Source organism: Leptodactylus fuscus, chromosome 5, assembly GCF_031893055.1.
Source record: "Leptodactylus fuscus isolate aLepFus1 chromosome 5, aLepFus1.hap2, whole genome shotgun sequence".
In the NCBI taxonomy this organism is placed as follows: Eukaryota; Metazoa; Chordata; class Amphibia; order Anura; family Leptodactylidae; genus Leptodactylus; species Leptodactylus fuscus.
The window spans coordinates 36,221,554-36,245,701 of record NC_134269.1 but is presented as its reverse complement, the minus strand read 5'-3'; the positions used below and the strand labels follow the sequence as shown (position 1 = coordinate 36,245,701).

General features: G+C 44.9%; 2 protein-coding genes across 2 annotated transcripts in view; one reads left to right on the top strand and one right to left on the bottom strand.

The window, feature by feature from the left end:
* The window catches only part of NCAPH (non-SMC condensin I complex subunit H), a 35,937-nt gene extending 30,984 nt beyond the window's left edge, over positions 1–4,953 (top strand). Inside the window, exons 13-19 of the mRNA XM_075272914.1 lie at positions 501–623; positions 716–823; positions 907–1,035; positions 1,120–1,230; positions 3,485–3,567; positions 3,656–3,731; positions 4,715–4,953. Of these exons, the coding sequence (XP_075129015.1) occupies positions 501–623; positions 716–823; positions 907–1,035; positions 1,120–1,230; positions 3,485–3,567; positions 3,656–3,731; positions 4,715–4,774 (690 nt within the window). The 3' untranslated portion in view covers positions 4,775–4,953. The remainder of the gene's footprint in view (positions 1–500; positions 624–715; positions 824–906; positions 1,036–1,119; positions 1,231–3,484; positions 3,568–3,655; positions 3,732–4,714) is intronic.
* Positions 4,954–4,963: 10 nt separating this feature from the next.
* Positions 4,964–24,148, bottom strand: part of LOC142202664 (uncharacterized) — a 56,466-nt gene continuing 37,281 nt past the window's right edge. The window contains exons 16-18 of the mRNA XM_075272908.1: positions 9,244–9,369; positions 6,400–6,513; positions 4,964–5,170 (exon numbers count right to left, since the gene is read on the bottom strand). Coding sequence (XP_075129009.1) covers positions 5,066–5,170; positions 6,400–6,513; positions 9,244–9,369 — 345 coding nt within the window. The 3' untranslated portion in view covers positions 4,964–5,065. The remainder of the gene's footprint in view (positions 5,171–6,399; positions 6,514–9,243; positions 9,370–24,148) is intronic.

Below are 24,148 nucleotides of genomic sequence, written 5' to 3'. Positions count from 1 at the left end.
GTGCATCCATTCATTTCTATGGTGCGTGCTGTTCGGATCGGCTGATCCGAACAGTACTCGCTCATCTCTAGTGATAAGTGATCTGTGTGTCCCTTGTTCTGGCCCTCCGACAGACACCTGTGTGCATATGTGAACATAGCATTGAACTGGATATTCTGATCCCTGACATCAATGGGAGCAGAGCTACAGTAATGGCCACAGTTCAGGGTATGGAGTGATTTTCTACTGTCTTTTTACACTGTATAGGACAGGCAACTCTAAATGTGTGATCCATGCAGGTGCCCACTGTCTGCCCCTTGCAAATCCAATGTCTCTTGCGTATCTTAGAATAAAAAAATAAACAAAATCTTGGGCAACTCATTTAAGCAGACTCTGCTGGGAAGAGGGGTAGGGTGTGCTGGGATCATTGGTATTATGTCTCTAATAAATAATGCGTAGAGGATAAATTTAGGTTAGTGTGTTTGGCTGTTGGGAGTGAATAATTCTTGTTCCCTAAATAGGCAGCTACAACCCTGGCAAAGAGCACGTTGGAGAACCAGAATAAGAAGTCTACTACGCTGCCAGCAGATTTCCACTATGATCCAGACAACATTGCAAAGTTGAACTTAAGGCCTGCAGATAGGGTAAGACATGCACCTCAAATACTGTGCTACCTCTTTTATAGGGGAGACTCCATGCTAGTTATGTTTTCTGTCTCTTTTCCACCTCCTGATAGATCAAAAAGGTGACTCCTAGGAATCCTACTTCCGAGCAGGAAGATGGTATCGGAGAATATGATTATAACAACCCCAACGATACCTCAAACTTCTGCCCAGCCTTGCAGGTAAGCGCAGCTGCTCAAGATTTAGTGGTCTATCTGTAGTCCGCAACTTATCTCTTCACTAAGTCTTTGCATTAATATTATAGGCGGATGACGACGACGATGATGATGGGGCATTCATGGGAGCCAGTGATGAATTCCCAATGTGCAATGGGACAGAAGGCCACAATTTGAGTCTGAATGGCGAACATAACCTTATTGCAGAACCGCAGAAGGTTGGTATCACACTTCAGTAATGGAAGTAAGAGCTGCTAGAAGCCGAGCTGCTCCATCTCACAATTTCACACATTTTCTTGCAGGTAAACAGGATAGAAATAAATTATGCTAAAACGGCAAAAAAGATGGATATGAAGCACCTGAAAACAAGCATGTGGGGTCTACTAACCAACGACCAACAAAAACAGGATGAGGTAAGCTGCCATAGCATGAGTAATGAAAAGGATCTATCAGGGTAATTTGGGACACTAAACCACCCTCAGTGCCCGCAATAAAAAAACAACCTTTATAGTCTGTCTGCCGCTGAACTCCTTGTGATGGCGCAGTTCTTCACCAAATCCAGAGGAATACATCTCTGCTTCAGTGCGCATGCCCTATACCGCTGGCACATGTGAAGCCAGGGTGTATGTCCTTGAAGAACTGTGCAGGTGCCAGGAGCACCAGAGAGGAGTCCGATGAGGCCCATCACACTCCTCTCTATGAAAGTATAAAGGTTGGTTTATTTAGTTTTCTAATTATGGGCACGGATGATTCTAAAACAGGGCGATTTGTGTCACTAAATCCTTGGTCTGACAGGTTCTTTCTCGTAAAAGGAAAATGTTCGTTGTTGTACCGTTGTTGTGCCTGCTCTGTATATGGTGTTAGACTGGAGCAGAGAGCCCAGGAACCTGACAGACAGGTTATTACAATAGTGGATTCTGTGCCTGTGCTTAGCATACTGGTTGCTGAAACTAGCAAGAATTTTTGGTTGGGATTGGTAGGGTCTAGAGAAAAAACTCTTAAGTGTATCGAAATCACTGGAGCACAGCACCTATTGAATACTGCAAAGAGGTGGGGAAAGGTCCTCTAACATTCTTAAGTCATGTCAGTAAATCCTTGGTGCCTATGCAAGACTTTACACACGTATATTATATGTATCTCTGTATAGAGAATAGTGTGAGATTTGATTTTTTGAGGGTTTTATTTTTATAACCTGTTGAAGAATTGGTGACCTGATCATTCAGTGGCATTGAGGATGTATATGTATAATAATAATCCATTTTTTACAATAGCTGTATGTGGTATTATGTTGGAGTCACACTGTGTTTAGGTGTCCTCTAACCTCTTCAGCTTGATACACATATATACCACTGCTGCTGTATTGTGTCCCCTAATGTGTGTTTTTGGCCACTCCTGTTCACAAGGTGTCAGTGAAGTTACTTTTAGCTACTAATATAAGTAGTCGGTCCTCACTGCCTAGACTCATTGCGGTATAGTGGAGATTTGACATTACACTTGTGTCAGTCTCTGAAAGTTATAGGGCCAATAGTTCTGGTAAAGGAGTGGTGTTAGTATAAAAAAAACAAAGGGAGGTTTAATGTAGCAGTCTAAAGATGGGTAAATCTGCAGGGGTCTGAAGATGGGACAGGTCTGAAGATGGGACATGGATAAATCTACAGGGGTCTGAAGATGGGACAGGTCCTCTTTAGAGTTTCACCAAACATATAGCCGTCAGTTAGGTGTGCGGTCACACTAGCATTTGGTGACTGTTTGGGGACTCTATTCAGCTTAAAATATGTGGAGAGAAAAGTCCTACAGGCAACAAAAACCAAAGTTCATCTGGACTTGAACCAAGGAAAAATCACCTGGTCCCTTAGTGGTTAAATATACACGATTACGCTAGGTTGACACTAGCGTTCAAATTTCTGTTCTACGAGCCTGCTTGGGGTCCTGAAAAACAAAAGCCCTGTCTGCTTAAAAAGACTGTGTACCCCATCATAGTCTTCCTACAGTCTTTAAGCGGATAGAGTTTCTGTTTTTTGGGTCCCCAATCGGACCCGTAGAACAGAAACCTGAACGCTAATGTTAACCTTGCATAGTTGTGTAGGTTTAGCCACCAGGTTACCGTATTTTTCCCTGATTTGAGTCCAGACACATTTTTGGTTTGTGTTTGTATATGTGGTTTTGAGAGCTAGATTTTTTTTTTATTATTCTTCTTATTATTATTATTATATTGTTTTTTTCTGTGACACAGTACTTTGTTTTGTATATCTTTTTATTTTAATATCTGAAAAATAGTAAACATAGCACATAATTTTTATGTTTCCTTTTAATAGCACAATCATTTTTGTGAAGGTCACACGCATGACCATGGGCCCGGCTATAGCCTGTGATGTGGTAGTGCCGTCTCCCCCCTTCCTAATTTTGTCCATTAATTTTTATATGTTGTGCCCCTAATTAGGTTTTTTTCTGCTGGTTACCCCCTATAGCTAAGGCTGATACATTAGCTCCAGGCACAGGATAAATTCAGTCGCCTCAGCTATACTGCAGATCTGGTCTGGGTCCTCCAGGGCGTATACACTGATTTTACAGCCCACACATGGTGGACTCTTACACTTTATTATACTCATGTTTATTATGACTTTACTGTTATTTAGTTGATCACTGATTATTTTTATCCAATTTTAGCCGGCATCTAAAAATGAAGCAGTGCCCGATGTGGTGAAGGAGGAGAAAGTTTTCAGCAACATCACAAGTGATCTTCAGAAGAGGTATGGGGGACAAAGACAAAAAGCTTTGTTTGGTCCAGTAGTTCTAACAGTGCATTATCCCTGACCATTTTTCCCTTGTATACCATAGGTTACCTACCACCATGGCACAGAACCTGTCTGTCCCCTTGGCCTTTGCCTGCCTTTTGCATCTGGCTAATGAAAAGGTGAGTAAACACAACATGCGTGAAAAAAAAATTCTAGCAGTAAAGTTTAATTATCTGCTGCCAATTTAATAAACCGCCTTTTTGTGGTTTATTTTGTAGTATATCAGTTTGCAATTGCTTGGTCCTACTTTATACACCGAATAAAGCTAACTTAGATTAGCGCACAATGAACACTGTAAATATAAAACCTGTAAGAATATGTCACTATTGTATAGTAATAGGAATGTCAGCAATTGGAAACCAGAGTTTCATATATCACTTTTATGTAATCTGTTTTTACAGTCTGTAGATTTTTTATTTTTTTTTTAATCCTTCCATATAGGAGTATGGTGGCGGCCATCTTGTCTGAGCTTCTCCTCTGTCCTGGATTTAGTGATATGCTTTATAGTGTAGTCATGACCATAGGCAGTAGAGATGAGCGAATATGCTCGATCGAATACCTCCGACGCATTAGCTCCTGGTGTATAAACACTTCCGGGGCAGCAAATTTTTACTGCCCCTCCCAACTCCCTGGTGCCGGGAGCTAAGCGTCGGAGGTAGCCTAAAGCGGAGGCTTATGGGAGAGTCTTCTAGACATGCTCTATGCAGGAGATGTAACCCTGCATCCACTATGACAATAGATTAAGTCTGACTCATTTGTGATGTAAATGAGGTAACTGCTGCAAAGAAAAGCTGTATCAAAATTGGCAAGTGTCTGACCACTAAACCTAATAGCCTGAGTGAAAGGATATGGGGTATGTCATATAAGGTGAGTGCACTTCACAATCTAAAACGGTCCGATCAGCCTGTTGTGACCATGTTAGTAGCAAGCTGTCAAGTCCTGGATTGCTATTTTATAGGGATTACAAATGTATACAAAAATACATGTGTCAGGATAGCAGACAGGTTGTCTTCAAGGTGGCCTGATATTCTCTTAAAGGGATTGTGCTTGCTTAGGATCCATGAAAGCTCACAGTGTTTTCTCTTCTATTTCCCTCCTGTAGAATCTAAAACTACAAGAAGTGGATGACTTGTCTGATGTGATAATAATTCAAGGAGAATGACCTCACGGACTGACACACATCACCCGCACGACTATGAAGAAGCAAATCTTTTAGGGTCATTCCAGTCTCTGCGTCTGAGCTGTTGGTGGCAGAGATACGTCTGTAAATAATAATGTATTTATGTGATATTTTTACATTTTTTAATCCTCTATATGCTAAAGGAGAAAATAAAACACTTGTCAGCCAAAATCCAAACGGTTTAATATTTGACACCAACAAAAACATTTACAAGAGGGAACTGAATGGATGAGTGTTTTTTTTTTTTATTTCCTAGTTTGGGTTCCTCGCCTGTCAGGAAGGGGAGAACCAGGAGGTGTACCTGTCCGGGCCTTTGTACTTCTGCTTTCCAGTACCGGAGATTTGCTGCTGTCTGGAAGCAAACTCTGTATCAAGGTTCTGAAAAGAGCAGAGAGAGGCGTCATTGGACGGGACCATAGAGACACTGGGTACATTGACACAGACAGTGGCGTAACTACCGGAGTTGCAGGGTTCTTAATAAGCCGTTACCGACTGGGGTTACTCCAGCCGGTAACAGGCCCTATTTACTTACCGATCCTGGCAATGGCCAGGATCAGTAAGTGACCCCGATCAGGGTCAGTAAATGGTTCCACAAACATCATTATTGCACTCAGGGGTCTTTTCAGACCCCTGAGTATAATGATCGGAGGTCCAGGGGAGGTAAGGTAACATAAAAAAAAGTGTTATTTACCTCTCCGGGCAGGTTCGGGCCTACTTCTGTGACACTCCCTGATGTCACATGACTGGGGCCTGTGTCCCGGGTCATGTGACATCCTGGACTTCATTGAAGATGGCAGACACCACTGAGGACTGCAGCAGAGCCGGGGATAGGTAAGTAACATTGTTTTTGATGTTGGTACCCCCCTTGGTCTCCGATTATTATAATCTGGGGTCTGAAAATGGGTGTCTACAGTGGGCCATAATACTGTGTGTAGGGGCCACTATGGGACATAATACTGTGTGCAGGGGCCACTATGGGGAATAATACTGTGTGCAGGGGCCACTATGGGGCATAATACTGTGTGCAGGGGCCACTATGGGGAATAATACTGTGTGCAGGGGCCACTATGGGGCATAATACTGTGTGCAGGGGCCACTATGGGGCATAATACTGTGTGCAGGGGCCACTATGGGGCATAATACTGTGTGCAGGGGCCACTATGGGGCATAATACTGTGTGCAGGGGCCACTATGGGGCATAATACTGTGTGCAGGGGCCACTATGGGACATAATACTGTGTGTCGGGGCCACTATGGGACATAATACTGTGTGCAGGGGCCACTATGGGACATAATACTGTGTGCAGGGGCCACTATGGGGAATAATACTGTGTACAGGGGCCACTATGGGACACAATACTGTGTACAGGGGCCACTATGGGACATAATACTGTGTACAGGGGCCACTATGGGACATAATACTGTGTGCAGGGGCCACTATGGGGCATAATAGAGTGGTGGGGGGAGAGAGGATTCAGTCAGGGTCTCCGGTGGGTGTCGGTCGGGGGGGGGGGGGGGGGGGGGTGCCATGTCAAAAATTCGCCATGGTGCTCCACCGTTCCTACTTACGCCACTGGACACAGATTATCCTGTAAGGGGCCTGTTACCTCCTTGCTCAGGCGCAGACGCTCCTGCCACTGCTCTGACTCCATTCGGTGTTCGGCGTCCAGCCGTTGTAATTTTTTGGTTTCCTGGTCGTGCAAAGTTCGCATTTTCTCTTCCTGTTTGTGGAAGGATCACATATATACATGAATGAAAGAGGAGTAGTAAAGTTTACATCACCCTTTTGAGGTCTTGCAGATTGTTAGTTATTTGCATAGATCTCAATTCCTTGTTCCTTTACTTAATCTACAATCTATGGCATTTGTGATTACATCTGCTGGAGACTCTGCCACAGAAACCGCCAGGGAAAGTCCTGCACGGGTGACTCTTCTCTCTGCCGCTTTTAGTGGGCCCAATGATAGTAAATGGGGTCCGCTAGTGATGTGGGCAACGGCTGTTTTAGTGGCTCGGCTTTCTGTCGTTTGGGCGACAGCCAAAGAGCTTATGCACATTGTATTTATGAGGTTGTACAGAACTGCCATGCTACAAAGTCATAATGGTGTATGTGTGTGTGTATATATATATATATATATATATATATATATATATATACAGTCCTATGAAAAAGTTTGGGCACCCCTATTAATCTTAATCATTTTTAGTTCTAAATATTTTGGTATTTGCAACAGCCATTTCAGTTTGATATAGCTAATAACTGATGGACACAGTAATATTTCAGGATTGAAATGAGGTTTATTGTACTAACAGAAAATGCGCAATATGCATTAAACCAAAATTTGACCGGTGCAAAAGTATGGGCACCTCAACAGAAAAGTGACATTAATATTTAGTAGATCCTCCTTTTGCAAAGATAACAGCCTCTAGTCGCTTCCTGTAGCTTTTAATCAGTTCCTGGATCCTGGATGAAGGTATTTTGGACAAACAATTCAAGTTCAGTTAAGTTTGATGGTCGCCGAGCATGGACAGCCCGCTTCAAATCATCCCACAGATGTTCAATGATATTCAGGTCTGGGGACTGGGATGGCCATTCCAGAACATTGTAATTGTTCCTCTGCATGAATGCCTGAGGATTTGGAGCGGTGTTTTGAATCATTGTCTTGCTGAAATATCCATCCCCGGCGTAATTTCAACTTCGTCACTGATTCTTGAACATTATTCTCAAGAATCTGCTGATACTGAGTGGAATCCATGCGACCCTCAACTTTAACAAGATTCCCGATGCCGGCATTGGCCACACAGCCCCAAAGCATGATAGAACCTCCACCAAATTTTACAGTGGGTAGCAAGTGTTTTTCTTGGAATGCTGTTTCTTTTTGGACGCCATGCATAACGCCTTTTTTTTATAACCAAACAACTCCATTTTTGTTTCCAAAATGAAGCTGCCTTGTCCAAATGTGCTTTTTCATACCTCAGGCAACTCTATTTGTGGCGTACGTGCAGAAACGGCTTCTTTCTCATCACTCTCTCATACAGCTTCTATTTGTGCAAAGTGCGCTGTATAGTTGACCGATGCACAGTGACACCATCTGCAGCAAGATGATGCTGCAGCTCTTTGGAGGTGGTCTGTGGATTGTCCTTGACTGTTCTCACCATTCTTCTTCTCTGCCTTTCTGATATTTTTCTTGGCCTGCCACTTCTGGGCTTAACAAGAACTGTCCCTGTGGTCTTCCATTTCCTTACTATGTTCCTCACAGTGGAAACTGACAGGTTAAATCTCTGAGACAACGTTTTGCATCCTTCCCCTGAACAACTATGTTGAACAATCTTTGTTTTCAGATCATTTGAGAGTTGTTTTAAGTAGCCCATGATGCCACTCTTCAGAGGAGATTCAAATAGGAGATCAACTTGCAATTGGCCACCTTAAATACCTTTTCTTATGATTGGATACATCTGGCTATGAAGTTCAAAGCTCACTGAGGTTACAAAACCAATTTTGTGCTTCAGTAAGTCAGTAAAAAGTAGTTAGGGGAATTCAAATCAATAAAATGATAAGGGTGCCCATACTTTTGCACCGGTCAAATTTTGGTTTAATGCATATTGCACATTTTCTTAGTACAATAAACCTCATTTCAATCCTGAAATATTACTGTGTCCATCAGTTATTAGATATATCAAACTGAAATGGCTGTTGCAAATACCAAAATATTTAGAACAAAAAATGATTAAGATTAATAGGGGTGCCCAAACTTTTTCATAGGACTGTATATATATATATATATATATATATATATATATATATATATATATATATATGGTCTGACTGTACTTCATCTGCTTCCAATTTCATACAAAACATTGCTTCTAGTGACGATATCGCTAACAAATACACACACTGCTGCGGCACACGTATGGCCCGTTTGTACAAGTGGAAGGGACTCTGAATTTATTAGGCTGGAATTCCACTAATATAACAAACTAAGGAATATGGCGCTGATATTAAGACAGATTCCACTTCAAAATCAACTCCAAATTTTGTCCGTAATCTGCCACCCATTAAGGAAAACCTCCAGATTCCAGGACCCATGGCTTGAGCCTTGATATGGTTAGATGCATTGTTTCAGAGGCTACTTGGCATGTAAAGCCATTGGTTAGGAAAACTGACTGTTTTTACTGTCCCCTGCAGGATACACAAAGCTAGAAAGTGGAGAGGAATCCAAGGTGGATGGATCCTGAAGATGAAGGGGCCTTCGAGTTGACTCTGCTGCTCCCTCCATCAGTCTTTACCTGTATAGTATGTAACCAGTTGTAGGAAAATTTAATGGTAGCAACTTCCAAAATGGACACTGAGCCAATACCAAATGCAGCCAATGTAATGCATAACCGAAACCTGCAGATGCTTCAGGCGAATAGTTGGGTTTCTGTGAATAGGGATAGTCTGGTTGCGTTACCTGTATCTGCACCAGCTCTCTGCAGGTCTCTTCCAGATGTTCCTTGAACTTCTGAAGCTCTTGTTCTTGCTTGTGCTGCAATTTCTGAGACTCTTCCTTTTGTCGGATTGTCTCTTGTTGCAAGAACTGAAAACAAACAAATTTAATATGTAGTGACATCGGTAGGACTTGTGTAATGTGCAAGCGTTTACTCTCAGGCTTGTATAGCACGCACATTGGAACTAGTTAAATCCATTATTATTACCTCCCATCCAAAAATGCCTTGTCCGCCGTATTATGTGAATGGGGCAGAGATGCCATACTTGTTTATAATAACCCATGACTGTTCTGGTGTGAGTTATAAGGGAAATCTATATGTAGATCTCCTTTCCTGGTGCGGAGAGTCTGGTGCCAATCTTAATAAACCTGCCCCATTATATTATCCTATTATCCGTTTATCCGAATGTGACATTGAGCGATTGTTTCATCAGGTGTCCAGTCAGCTGTAAGGGCCTATTAAACTGCCCGATAGGGCAACTATCCGGTTCAAGCGGGCTGAACAATGCTTGTCCCTGACCTTATGACAACCACACATGGTAGAATTCCTCTTTTTTAACCACATGTGGTTGCCACATAGTCTCGCTGTGCTGTTGACAACAAGCAAATGCTGATACTGGGACTTGTAGTCTTTTGGTCTTTGTAAGTGGAGAAACCAAAGAACCATGTGCAAAACGAAAAGAAGCCAAATAGGAGATAACATATTTCGGCATCTGAACTACTGTTGCATCATGCTTTACTTGAATAAGTTACACGTTGATGAAATTTTTTGGGGGAACTTTCTGTTGTCAGAGGAGATGAAGCTGGCATTTTATTGGTGTATTATGCGTATAGTGTAAATACTGGATATACACAGTCCAGTCATATTAATGCGACCACCGCCTACTTTTGATGTCAACGTTAAATAACCAATCGCAGACGGCGTGTGTCATCATCCATCGGGGACCAACACAAGTATGCATCTATCCTTGCGGACAATGTTCGCCCCTACATGCGAATTGTTTTTCCTCAGGATGATGGCATCTACCAGCAGGACAATGCGATGTGTCATAAAGCTCGCAGTCTACGTGTGTGGTGAGAGGAGCACCAGGATGAGTTTACTGTACTCCCTTGGCCAGCAAATTCCCCGGACTTGAACCCAATCGAGAATCTGTGGGACCACCTCAATCAGATTGTTCACGCCATGGATGCTCAACCACGTAACCTAGAGCAGCTGGCCACGGCACTGGAGTCGGCATGGCTCAACATCCCAGTGACATCATCACAACATCCCCTCTCTTCCTGCACGTCTCGCAGAGGTCCGCTCTGCCAAAGGTGGTTATTCTGGATTTTGACAGGTGGTCACATTAATGGGACTGGTCTGTGTATTTGTAAGTTTTTTAGGTGGGAGAACTGACATTGTTGCGGCACATTGGGCCCTTAGGCACCGGTGCTATTCATAGGTGTCTTCAGAAACATCCAGCACGATGAAGTGAGTGGTTCTATAAGAATATACACTCACCGGCCACTTTATTAGGTACACCTGTCCAACTGCTCGTTAACACTTAATTTCTAATCAGCCAATCACATGGCGGCAACTCAGTGCATTTAGGCATGTAGACATGGTCAAGACAATCTCCTGCAGTTCAAACTGAGCATCAGTATGGGGAAGAAAGGTGATTTGAGTGCCTTTGAACGTGGCATGGTTGTTGGTGCCAGAAGGGCTGGTCTGAGTATTTCAGAAACTGCTGATCTACTGGGATTTTCACGCACAACCATCTCTAGGGTTTACAGAGAATGGTCCGAAAAAGAAAAAACATCCAGTGAGCGGCAGTTCTGTGGGCGGAAATGCATTGTTGATGCCAGAGGTCAGAGGAGAATGGCCAGACTGGTTCGAGCTGATAGAAAGGCAACAGTGACTCAAATAGCCACCCGTTACAACCAAGGTAGCCAGAAGAGCATCTCTGAACGCACAGTACGTCGAACTTTGAGGCAGATGGGCTACAGCAGCAGAAGACCACACCGGGTGCCACTCCTTTCAGCTAAGAACAGGAAACTGAGGCTACAATTTGCACAAGCTCATCGAAATTGGACAATTGAAGATTGGAAAAACGTTGCCTGGTCTGATGAGTCTCGATTTCTGCTGCGACATTCGGATGGTAGGGTCAGAATTTGGCGTCAACAACATGAAAGCATGGATCCATCCTGCCTTGTATCAACGGTTCAGGCTGGTGGTGGTGGTGTCATGGTGTGGGGAATATTTTCTTGGCACTCTTTGGGCCCCTTGGTACCAATTGAGCATCGTTGCAACGCCAAAGCCTACCTGAGTATTGTTGCTGACCATGTCCATCCCTTTATGACCACAATGTACCCAACATCTGATGGCTACTTTCAGCAGGATAATGCAATGCCATGTCATAAAGCTGGAATCATCTCAGACTGGTTTCTTGAACATGACAATGAGTTCACTGTACTCCAATGGCCTCCACAGTCACCAGATCTCAATCCAATAGAGGAGCATCTTTGGGATGTGGTGGAACGGGAGATTCGCATCATGGATGTGCAGCCGACAAATCTGCGGCAACTGTGTGATGCCATCATGTCAATATGGACCAAAATCTCTGAGGAATGCTTCCAGCACCTTGTTGAATCTATGCCACGAAGAATTGAGGCAGTTCTGAAGGCAAAAGGGAGTCCAACCCGTTACTAGCATGGTATACCTAATAAAGTGGCCGGTGAGTGTATAATTCTGGGAAGTATATATGCAGTGAACCGTGAAGTTTATTCTGGTATGGCTGTCATAGCTCACCCACGGACTAGCAGGTATGGGCGCTACAAAAATCAACACTGTGCATGGTTGCCTACGAATACAATGTTTTTGTGAGTATTTCTGACTTCCTCCTGTGTGGTATTCTGTATTATCTTACCCACACGTATAACTTTCCATTAGCATTGTGAAAGTCCCTAGTGACTGGGTACTTGATACATGTCAAGCAGGTCCTTCTATGGAGGAAATTTCTATTGAAAGGGTTTTCCCTCATAGGTAAATTTTAGCTTTTGCGGAAAAACCCATAAAGAAAAAAAAAGTCTTAGTCTGCTTGGTACAATGTAGGTCTATGGGGGAACTCAATAGCACACATTCATTGCTGAGACCACCTAGGACATACAATCTGCTGGTAGTGTAATGCTCCGGTGTATTCCAGCATTGCTATATACTCACAGGTAAAGTATGGTACTACCTGTGTAAGTAGGAAGGTCCAGAAAGTACGAAAAAAATCTGACACAGACTCTTATAATTCAATGGTCCTTGTGGTTCTGGAAATTTTCCCAACTTTATCTATTCGTAGGAAAACTCCTTCAATCTAAAGCTAATAAAAAGATGTTTGTAGAAACCTTTCTGAAGTAACTCGAAAGAGCACCTACATCTGCACTAATGAAAATACTCATTGACCTTCTTAAGTAGTAATTTGGCACCCATAGATGTGCGAGGGTGTTCATCATGGGTGATGGGGCATTGGTTCTTAGCTGTAGAACATAGCCCCCCAGCATTTGTTAAGGTCCAAAAGGTAGCCCCTAGGTCAAGTTTCCCTTTCTTCACCAAGGAGGACTTTCGCTAAGTTCACACCTAGCGTTCATCTCTGCATGGCTACTCTGAACCCCATAAACTCCAGTTGGGTCCATCGGATTTCTGCCCGTTTTATACTCAAACCGGCGGAGGGGAAGTGCATAACTTTTCTTTTTGCCGATTTCAAGAGGAATCTGCCTTAGAGTCTCTTACCCTTGGTTCACATCTGTGTTTGGTATTCTGTTCAGGGAGGCCAAAACGCATTGGCAAGTGGTGTGCAGTGAAAGCACATGAACCCCATAGCCTGCGCAAGCTCCGGCGCCATTTTTGTGCAGTTCTCAGGGGATTTTCGCTGACAACTGCCGGAAGAAAGGAAGATGGAGGCGGTAGATTGCAAAATAAGGAAGACCATGAAGAAACCAGAGGAGGGCATCAAGGATGGATGACGTGGAGGGGTGCACGAAACACCCATCGTGCATAGCAAGTATGATTTACATATACGTTTTTTAGGTTAAACTTAACAACGGCTGCTCTTTTATAAAATGATAGCCTTTTAAAGGCTATTCAGCAATATGTCTATCTCATATTGCTGAGATTAGGTGATAGAGCCCCTTTAATGGAGCATGCATGGTTTAATTAATCCATGTGGACCACAAGGTCTCTTCAAGGAGGCGTAATATCCTTTCTGCACTAGGGTTACATTAGGAAGAAAGGGGGGAAATCTAAATCGCAGGCAGCACCATGATTCACTTGATGAGTCACTAACCTTGAAACTGCAGATAGGTTCCTCTTACTTTTGAAGGAGAGATTGTGACTTGGATTTATTCCCAAATCATGCTTACTGGGTTTTAGGAAATCCAGGCATTTATCTATAGGGAACTAGAGCAAGTTCCCCATTTTCAGCACGTAGAATTTGTCATATTCTGTTGGTAGAATTCTCAGCAGACTTTGCATGGTCTACTAATTCTCTGAACACCGTCAGGTAATGTCTCCGTAAGAAGACAGTGTCCCTTTGTCATAGGGTCACTTTAAAAGAGTAAAAGGCGAAACTCTACATTTCTTTTACACTTCTCTTATTTTGGGAGCTGAAGAAAAGCTGGAAGTGTTTGATTGCAGCACTGAAGGTACAATAGACATCTGGATGGAACCATAACGTTGCTAGAAAATCACTGTCTCATTTTTAGTCTCAGCTGGTAGCCACTATTACAGAAGTTTGTAGTGTCTTGTCCTAGACACAGAACATACGGAACTGAATCATTGATGGGAAAGGATCAGCAGGCGTAGAGAACAAGTCTTGAATTTCAAGAGGACCTTTCTCCACCTCTAATAAGTCCAGCTCTTTACACCATTTAATAGGTGATGCTTCACTTATTCTGGCACAGTTGGAATTTTCTCTAGCCCCCACCATTCCTGAGCAATCAATGCTGTTAGTTTGGGTCCCTGATATGCTATTTAGACTCTGTACTGTCAGGTAGGAGCAGACAAGGGGTCTGATTCTGAATCATGCCCCCTGGCTTACAGCACCCGCCTGACATTACAGGGATTAAATGGTAGATCAGGCACCAAAACTAACTACGCTTGTTGCTCAGGAATATTGTGGGGGCTAGAGAGAAAATTCCAACTGTGCTGGAATCAGTGCAGCAGCGACTATTAACCGATACTAAGAACTAGAATTCTACGTCGCCCTGATTTCACGTGCAACCACAAATTAATTTTAAACTTCCCTTGTTCTGTATGTGGGAGGACTGATCTTTTTGTAGAGTATAAGGCACTGTTGCTGTTTTGTTTGATAGACCTACTGTAAACCCCTTCACAAATGTACAACACCATGAAATGAATGTTGCTATATAAATAAAAAGCATTTTTGCCCCATGGTTATATTTTCCTAAAAGTAGATATGGGGTGCATTATGAAGTTTAGATGGGGGACTCCTCTGTACATGATGGTATCACTTTCTCAAACGTGAAGGTCAAGTTTGTGTATTTCCCCTTGTGAAACCCAAAAGTTCTCAAGAATCAAACAAAATGACTCATGTGGGTAGTGGGAGTTTACTATATGACAAGCCCACCTTCATTTGGAGGCCGTGAGGAGAAAGGCTTTCCTTTTATACACTACTTTTATCTTAAAAGCCACGTACCATCGGTCTATAACCGAGTACAGAAGACTGCAGGAATGGCACTAAAGTAAAGCAATGGCCTCTCTATGTCCACTGGTCCATGGAAAGGTCCATGTGCCTCCAGGGCTCCGATCACTGCTATGTGAGTCTGGCTGTGTGTACAGTATAAGGCCATAGTAATGATTGCTATGATAGCTATAAATATAGGAGAGCATTATATCTGGTTCTGCCTATACTAACTGGAGCTGAGCTACTGAAGAAGGGACAATAAGAAATGGATCCTGCAGAAGGAAAAGCATCATACAGGGAGCGTTGTATAAGGACACTAATACTAAGTAGACACATACAAAACATTCACATGACACCCACATATATCCACATGTCCTAGAAATCTGATTCTGCCATTTCATAGATATATAATATAGTAGATAAAAACTAGATCTTATTAAAGGGTCGGCATTGACTTGTAGGACTGATACCTTTCATCAGGTGGGGCTACAGACACAGCTTTCTTTGCTTACCACTTTTCCAGGACCGCATTGCATGGCCTATATGATAGAAACGTACACCTTCAAGGCTCTCTACCTAAGGGCACTATTGGATAGGACGATATTCAAAGCTATTATCATTAGAGATGAGCGAACACTAAAATGTTCGAGGTTCGAAATTCGATTCGAACAGCCGCTCAATGTTCGTGTGTTCGAACGGGTTTCGAACCCCATTATAGTCTATGGGGAACAGATACTCGTTAAGGGGGAAACCCAAATCCGTGTCTGGAGGGTCACCAAGTCCACTATGACACCCCAGGAAATGATGCCAACACCTCTGGAATGACACTGGGACAGCAGGGGAAGCATGTCTGGGGGCATCTAACACACCAAAGACCCTCTATTACCCCAACATCACAGCCTAACAACTACACACTTTACACACTCAATACCACCTCTCTGACAGTAGGAAAACACCTTGAAACATGTGTATTTGGCACTTGCAGTGAGGAGAGCTTGTCACCAGCAGTGAATTTGGCCCTTGTAGTAAGTTGAGGTTGGCACCAACATTTGTTTTGAAAATCAGGGTGGATTGAGCCTCTAACCAGCAGAGTTTGGGCAAATTCATGGTGGAGGGAGCCTCTAAAAACCCCAGTTTGGACCAATTCATGGTGGAGGGAGACTCTAAAAACCCCAGTTTGGACCAATTCATGGTGGAGGGAGCCTCTAAAAACCCCAGTTTGGACCAATTCATGGTGGAGGGAGCCTCTAACCAGCCCAGTTTGGACCAATTAATGGTGGAGGGAGCCTCTAAACAGCCAAGTTTTGGGAAATTCATGGTGGAGGGAGCCTCTAACCAGCCCAGTTTGGACCAATTCATGGTGGAGGGAGCCTCTAAACAGCCCAGTTTGGGCAAATTCATGGTGGAGGGAGCCTCTAACCAGCCCAGTTTGGACCAATTAATGGTGGAGGGAGCCTCTAACCAGCCCAGTTTGGACCAATTAATGGTGGAGGGAGCCTCTAACCACCCCAGTTTGGGCAAATTCATGGTGGAGGGAGCCTCTAACCAGCCCAGTTTGGACCAATTAATGGTGGAGGGAGCCTCTAAACAGCCCAGTTTGGGCAAATTCATGGTGGAGGGAGCCTCTAAACAGCCAAGTTTGGACCAATTAATGGTGGAGGGAGCCTCTAAACAGCCCAGTTTGGGCAAATTCATGGTGGAGGGAGCCTCTAAAAAACCCAGTTTGGACCAATTCATGGTGGAGGGAGCCTCTAATTAGCCCAGTTTGGACCAATTAATTGTGGAGGGAGCCTCTAACCAGCCCAGTTTGGACCAATTAATGGTGGAGGGAGCCTCTAAAAAACCCAGTTTGGACCAATTCATGGTGGAGGGAGCCTCTAATTAGCCCAGTTTGGACCAATTAATTGTGGAGGGAGCCTCTAACCAGCCCAGTTTGGACCAATTAATGGTGGAGGGAGCCTCTAACCACCCCAGTTTGGACCAATTCATGGTGGAGGGAGCCTCTAACCACCCCAGTTTGGACCAATTCATGGTGGAGGGAGCCTCTAAACAGCCCAGTTTGGGCAAATTCATGGTGGAGGGAGCCTCTAACCAGCCCAGTTTGGACCAATTAATGGTGGAGGGAGCCTCTAAACAGCCCAGTTTGGGCAAATTCATGGTGGAGGGAGCCTCTAACCAGCCCAGTTTGGACCAATTAATGGTGGAGGGAGCCTCTAAACAGCCAAGTTTTGGGAAATTCATGGTGGAGGGAGCCTCTAAACAGCCAAGTTTTGGGAAATTCATGGTGGAGGGAGCCTCTAACCAGCCCAGTTTGGACCAATTAATGGTGGAGGGAGCCTCTAACCACCCCAGTTTGGGCAAATTCATGGTGGAGGGAGCCTCTAACCAGCCCAGTTTGGACCAATTAATGGTGGAGGGAGCCTCTAAACAGCCCAGTTTGGGCAAATTCATGGTGGAGGGAGCCTCTAAACAGCCAAGTTTTGGGAAATTCATGGTGGAGGGAGCCTCTAACCAGCCCAGTTTGGACCAATTCATGGTGGAGGGAGCCTCTAAACAGCCCAGTTTGGGCAAATTCATGGTGGAGGGAGCCTCTAAAAAACCCAGTTTGGACCAATTCATGGTGGAGGGAGCCTCTAAACAGCCCAGTTTGGGCAAATTCATGGTGGAGGGAGCCTCTAACCAGCAGAGTTGGGGGAAATCAGGGTGGAGGGAGCCTAGTATTAGCAGAATTGTGCAACGCTTATGGTGGATGAGTATGAGGATGCGGAGGAATTGGAGAGGTTGAGTACAGACATGGAGTTTCATGTTGGGGTGCTTTACACAGGTGGGCACAAAAATGACGGCTCTACCCAGTGGTGGTTCATTTTTATCAAAGTGAGCCGGTCGGCACTCTCAGCTGACAGACGGGTGCGCTTGTCAGTGATGATGCCACCGGCTGCACTGAACACCCTCTCAGATAGGACGCTGGCGGCAGGACAGGACAGCACCTCCAAGGCATATAGGGCAAGTTCAAGCCACAGGTCCAACTTCGACACCCAATACGTGTAGGGCGCAGAGGGGTCGGAGAGGACAGGGCTGTGGTCGGAAAGGTATTCCCGCAACATGCGCCTATACTTCTCACGCCTGGTGACACTAGGACCCTCCGTGGCGGCACTTTGGCGAGGGGGTGCCATCAAGGTGTCCCAGACCTTAGACAGTGTGCCCCTCGTTTGTGTGGACCGGTGAGAACTTGGTTGCCTACTGGAGGAACTGCCCTCCCTGCCGCCAACGTCACATGCTGGAAACATCTCCATCATATTCTGCACCAATTGCCTGTGGCAAGCATTGATGCGATTGGCCCTCCCCTCTACCGGAATAAAAGACGAGATGTTGTTTTTATACCGGGGGTCAAGGATAGCAAAGATCCAGTACTGGTTGTCCTCCATGATTTTGACAATACGCTTGTCGGTTGTAAAGCACCCCAACATGAACTCAGCCATGTCTGCCACAGTGTTAGTTGGCATGACTCCTCTGGCCCCACCGGAAAGTTCAATCTCCATTTCCTCCTCATCCTCCATGTCTACCCATCCGCGCTGCAACAATGGGACGATTCGAAGTTGCCCGGAAGCCTCCTGTATCACCATCACATCATCGGACAACTCTTCTTCCTCCTCCTCCTCCTCCTCCTCCTCCATTAAACGCAGTGAAGCGGACAGATGTGTGGACCTACTCTCCAGCTGTGACGGATCGGATGCTATCCCTAACTCCTCTGTGTGATCTGAGTTATCCCTGATGTCAATCAGGGATTCTCTCAGAACACACAAGAGCGGGATTGTAAGGCTCACCATCGCATCCTCAGAGCTCACCCTCCTTGTGGACTCCTCAAAGACCCGTAGGATGTCACAAAGGTCTCTCATCCATGGCCACTCATGGATGTGAAACTGAGGCAGCTGACTTTGTGGCACCCTAGGGTTTTGTAGCTGGTATTCCATCAAAGGTCTCTGCTGCTCAACCACTCTATTCAACATCTGAAACGTTGAGTTCCAGCGTGTGGGGACGTCGCACAAAAGCCGGTGTTGTGGCACATGCAGGCGTTGCTGGAGAGATTTTAAGCTAGCAGCGGCTACTGTCGACTTGCGAAAGTGGGCGCACATGCGCCGCACTTTCACCAGTAGCTCTGGAACATTGGGGTAGCTCTTTAGGAAACGTTGCACCACTAGGTTGAAGACGTGGGCCAGGCATGGAACATGTTGGAGTCCGGCAAGCTCCAGAGCTGCTACCAGGTTCCGGCCGTTATCACAAACGACCATGCCTGGGCCCAGGTGCAGCGGCTCAAACCATATTGCCGTCTCATCGAGGAGGGCATCCCTCACCTCGGAGGCAGTGTGCTGTCTGTCCCCCAAGCTGATCAGCTTCAGCACAGCCTGCTGACGTCTACCAACGCCAGTGCTGCAACGTTTCCAACTCGTAGCTGGGGTCAATCTAACAGCGGAGGAGGAGGCGGTGGCGGAGGAGGAGGCGGTGGCGGAGGAGGAGGCGGTAGAGGAGGAGGAGGAGGAGGGGGGTGTTCTTCTCGTGTCCCTGCCAGGAATGTTAGGCGGGGAGACGAGGTACACCGGGCCAGTTTGGGAAGCAGTCCCAGCCTCAACTACATTCACCCAGTGTGCCGTCAGTGAAATGTAGCGTCCCTGTCCGCATGCACTTGTCCACGCGTCGGTGGTCAAGTGGACCTTTGTGCAAAGCGCGGAACTAAGGGCCCGCCTGATGTTGAGTGACACGTGCTGGTGCAAGGCGGGGACGGCACACCGGGAGAAGTAGTGACGGCTAGGGACGGCATAGCGAGGTGCCGCAGTTGCCATCAGGTCCAGGAAGGCGGGAGTTTCAACAAGCCGGAACGCCAACATCTCCTGGGCCAGCAGTTTAGCGATGTTGGCGTTCAAGGCTTGCGCGTGTGGGTGGTTAGCAGTGTATTTCTGCCGCCGCTCCAATGTCTGAGAGATGGTGGGTTGTTGTAAAGAAACGCCTGATGGTGCCTTTGATGGTGCAGGAGAAGGAGATAAGACAGGACCAGGGGAGGATGAGGTAGAAGTCAACAAAGTGGCGGAGGCAGATGAAGTGGTGTCCTGGCTCGTCCTCTGGAGTGCATCGCCAGCACAGTCAGCAGTGGCAGTGGCAGAGGCAGAGGCAGAGGCAGTGGCAGTGGCGTGAACGGCAGTCGGCCTTTGTCCTGCCGTTGCTGCCTGCCACTGATTCCAGTGCTTGGATTCCAAATGACGGCGCATTGAAGTGGTGGACAGGTTGCTCTTCTCAGAGCCCCTAATCAATTTCGAGAGGCAAATTGTGCAGACAACACTATATCTGTCCTCGGCGCATTCCTTGAAAAAACTCCACACCTTCGAGAAACGTGCCCTCGAGGTGGGAGTTTTTCGGGGCTGGGTACGAACTGGAACATCTTGGGAGATTCCGGGTGTGGCCTGGCTTCGCCTAAGCTGCTGACCTCTGCCTCTGCCTCTAGCTACCCTTTTTGGTGCTGCACCTGCCTCAACATCCACACTACTTTCCCCGCTTGACATCCCCCCTGTCCAGGTCGGGTCAGTGTCCTCATCATCCACCACTTCCTCTTCCAACTCCTGTCTCATCTCCTCCTCCCGCACAATGCGCCGGTCAACTGGATGCCCTGACGGCAACTGCGTCACATCATCGTCGATGAGGGTGGGTTGCTGGTCATCCACCACCAAATCGAACGGAGATGGAGGAGACTCTAGTGTTTGAGCATCTGGATACAGATGCTCCTCTGTTAGGTTCGTGGAATCGTGACGTGGAGAGGCAGGTTGAGGGACAATGAAAGGAGCGGAGAACAGCTCTGGGGAGCAGGGACAGTTTGGGTTATTGTTCTGTAAAGCTTCGGAATTTTGGGAGGAAGGAAGACAAGACTGTTGGGTAATAGGAGGAGAGGAGGCAGAGTCTGACTGGCTGCTGGACAATGTGCTGTAAGCGTTCTCTGACAGCCATTGCAAGACCTGTTCCTGGTTCTCGGGCCTACTAAGGTTTGTACCCTGCAGTTTAGTTAATGTGGCAAGCAACCCTGGCACTGTGGAGTGGCGCAATGCTTGCTGCCCCACAGGAGTAGGCACGGGACGCCCTGTGGCTTCACTGCTACCTTGCTCCCCAGAACCATTCCCCCGACCTCGCCCACGGCCTCGTCCACGTCCCTTTCCGGGAGCCTTGCGCATTTTGAATTCCTAGTTAGAAATTGGCACTGTATACCAGTAGTAAAAATTGTGGGTGCACGTAACCCCAATATATTCTTTGAATTCCCAGTCAGACACTGGCACTATATGGCAGTAGCAAGAAATGAGGGTATTTGTATTCCCAATATACTCTTTGAATTCCCAGTCAGACAATGGCACTGTATACCAGTAGTAAAAATTGTGGGTGCACGTAACCCCAATATATTCTTTGAATTCCCAGTCAGAAACTGGCACTATATGGCAGTAGCAAGAAATGAGGGTATTTGTATTCCCAATATACTCTTTGAATTCCCAGTCAGACAATGGCACTGTATACCAGTAGTAAAAATTGTGGGTGCACGTAACCCCAATATATTCTTTGAATTCCCAGTCAGACACTGGCACTATATGGCAGTAGCAAGAAATGAGGGTATTTGTATTCCCAATATACTCTTTGAATTCCCAGTCAGACAATGGCACTGTATACCAGTAGTAAAAATTGTGGGTGCACGTAACCCCAATATATTCTTTGAATTACCAGTCAGAAACTGGCACTATATGGCAGTAGCAAGAAATGAGGGTATTTATAACCCCAATATATTCTTTGAATTCCCAGTCAGACAATGGCACTGTATACCAGTAGTAAAAATTGTGGGTGCACGTAACCCCAATATATTCTTTGAATTCCCAGTCAGAAACTGGCACTATATGGCAGTAGCAAGAAATGAGGGTATTTATAACCCCAATATATTCTTTGAATTCCCAGTCAGACAATGGCACTGTATACCAGTAGTAAAAATTGTGGGTGCACGTAACCCCAATATATTCTTTGAATTCCCAGTCAGACACTGGCACTATATGGCAGTAGCAAGAAATGAGGGTATTTGTATTCCCAATATACTCTTTGAATTCCCAGTCAGACAATGGCACTGTATACCAGTAGTAAAAATTGTGGGTGCACGTAACCCCAATATATTCTTTGAATTACCAGTCAGAAACTGGCACTATATGGCAGTAGCAAGAAATGAGGGTATTTATAACCCCAATATATTCTTTGAATTCCCAGTCAGACAATGGCACTGTATACCAGTAGTAAAAATTGTGGGTGCACGTAACCCCAATATATTCTTTGAATTCCCAGTCAGAAACTGGCACTATATGGCAGTAGCAAGAAATGAGGGTATTTATAACCCCAATATATTCTTTGAATTCCCAGTCAGACAATGGCACTGTATACCAGTAGTAAAAATTGTGGGTGCACGTAACCCCAATATATTCTTTGAATTCCCAGTCAGAAACTGGCACTATATGGCAGTAGCAAGAAATGAGGGTATTTGTATTCCCAATATACTCTTTGAATTCCCAGTCAGACAATGGCACTGTATACCAGTAGTAAAAATTGTGGGTGCACGTAACCCCAATATATTCTTTGAATTCCCAGTCAGAAACTGGCACTATATGGCAGTAGCAAGAAATGAGGATATTTGTATTCCCAATATACTCTTTGAATTCCCAGTCAGACAATGGCACTGTATACCAGTAGTAAAAATTGTGGGTGCACGTAACCCCAATATATTCTTTGAATTCCCAGTCAGAAACTGGCACTATATGGCAGTAGCAAGAAATGAGGGTATTTATAACCCCAATATATTCTTTGAATTCCCAGTCAGACAATGGCACTGTATACCAGTAGTAAAAATTGTGGGTGCACGTAACCCCAATATATTCTTTGAATTTCCAGTCAGAAACTGGCACTATATGGCAGTAGCAAGAAATGAGGGTATTTGTATTCCCAATATACTCTTTGAATTCCCAGTCAGACAATGGCACTGTATACCAGTAGTAAAAATTGTGGGTGCACGTAACCCCAATATATTCTTTGAATTCCCAGTCAGAAACTGGCACTATATGGCAGTAGCAAGAAATGAGGGTATTTATAACCCCAATATATTCTTTGAATTCCCAGTCAGACAATGGCACTGTATACCAGTAGTAAAAATTGTGGGTGCACGTAACCCCAATATATTCTTTGAATTCCCAGTCAGAAACTGGCACTATATGGCAGTAGCAAGAAATGAGGGTATTTGTATTCCCAATATACTCTTTGAATTCCCAGTCAGACAATGGCACTGTATACCAGTAGTAAAAATTGTGGGTGCACGTAACCCCAATATATTCTTTGAATTCCCAGTCAGAAACTGGCACTATATGGCAGTAGCAAGAAATGAGGGTATTTGTATTCCCAATATACTCTTTGAATTCCCAGTCAGACAATGGCACTGTATACCAGTAGTAAAAATTGTGGGTGCACGTAACCCCAATATATTCTTTGAATTCCCAGTCAGACACTGGCACTATATGGCAGTAGCAAGAAATGAGGGTATTTGTATTCCCAATATACTCTTTGAATTCCCAGTCAGACAATGGCACTGTATACCAGTAGTAAAAATTGTGGGTGCACGTAACCCCAATATATTCTTTGAATTACCAGTCAGAAACTGGCACTATATGGCAGTAGCAAGAAATGAGGGTATTTATAACCCCAATATATTCTTTGAATTCCCAGTCAGACAATGGCACTGTATACCAGTAGTAAAAATTGTGGGTGCACGTAACCCCAATATATTCTTTGAATTCCCAGTCAGAAACTGGCACTATATGGCAGTAGCAAGAAATGAGGGTATTTATAACCCCAATATATTCTTTGAATTCCCAGTCAGACAATGGCACTGTATACCAGTAGTAAAAATTGTGGGTGCACGTAACCCCAATATATTCTTTGAATTCCCAGTCAGAAACTGGCACTATATGGCAGTAGCAAGAAATGAGGGTATTTGTATTCCCAATATACTCTTTGAATTCCCAGTCAGACAATGGCACTGTATACCAGTAGTAAAAATTGTGGGTGCACGTAACCCCAATATATTCTTTGAATTCCCAGTCAGAAACTGGCACTATATGGCAGTAGCAAGAAATGAGGGTATTTGTATT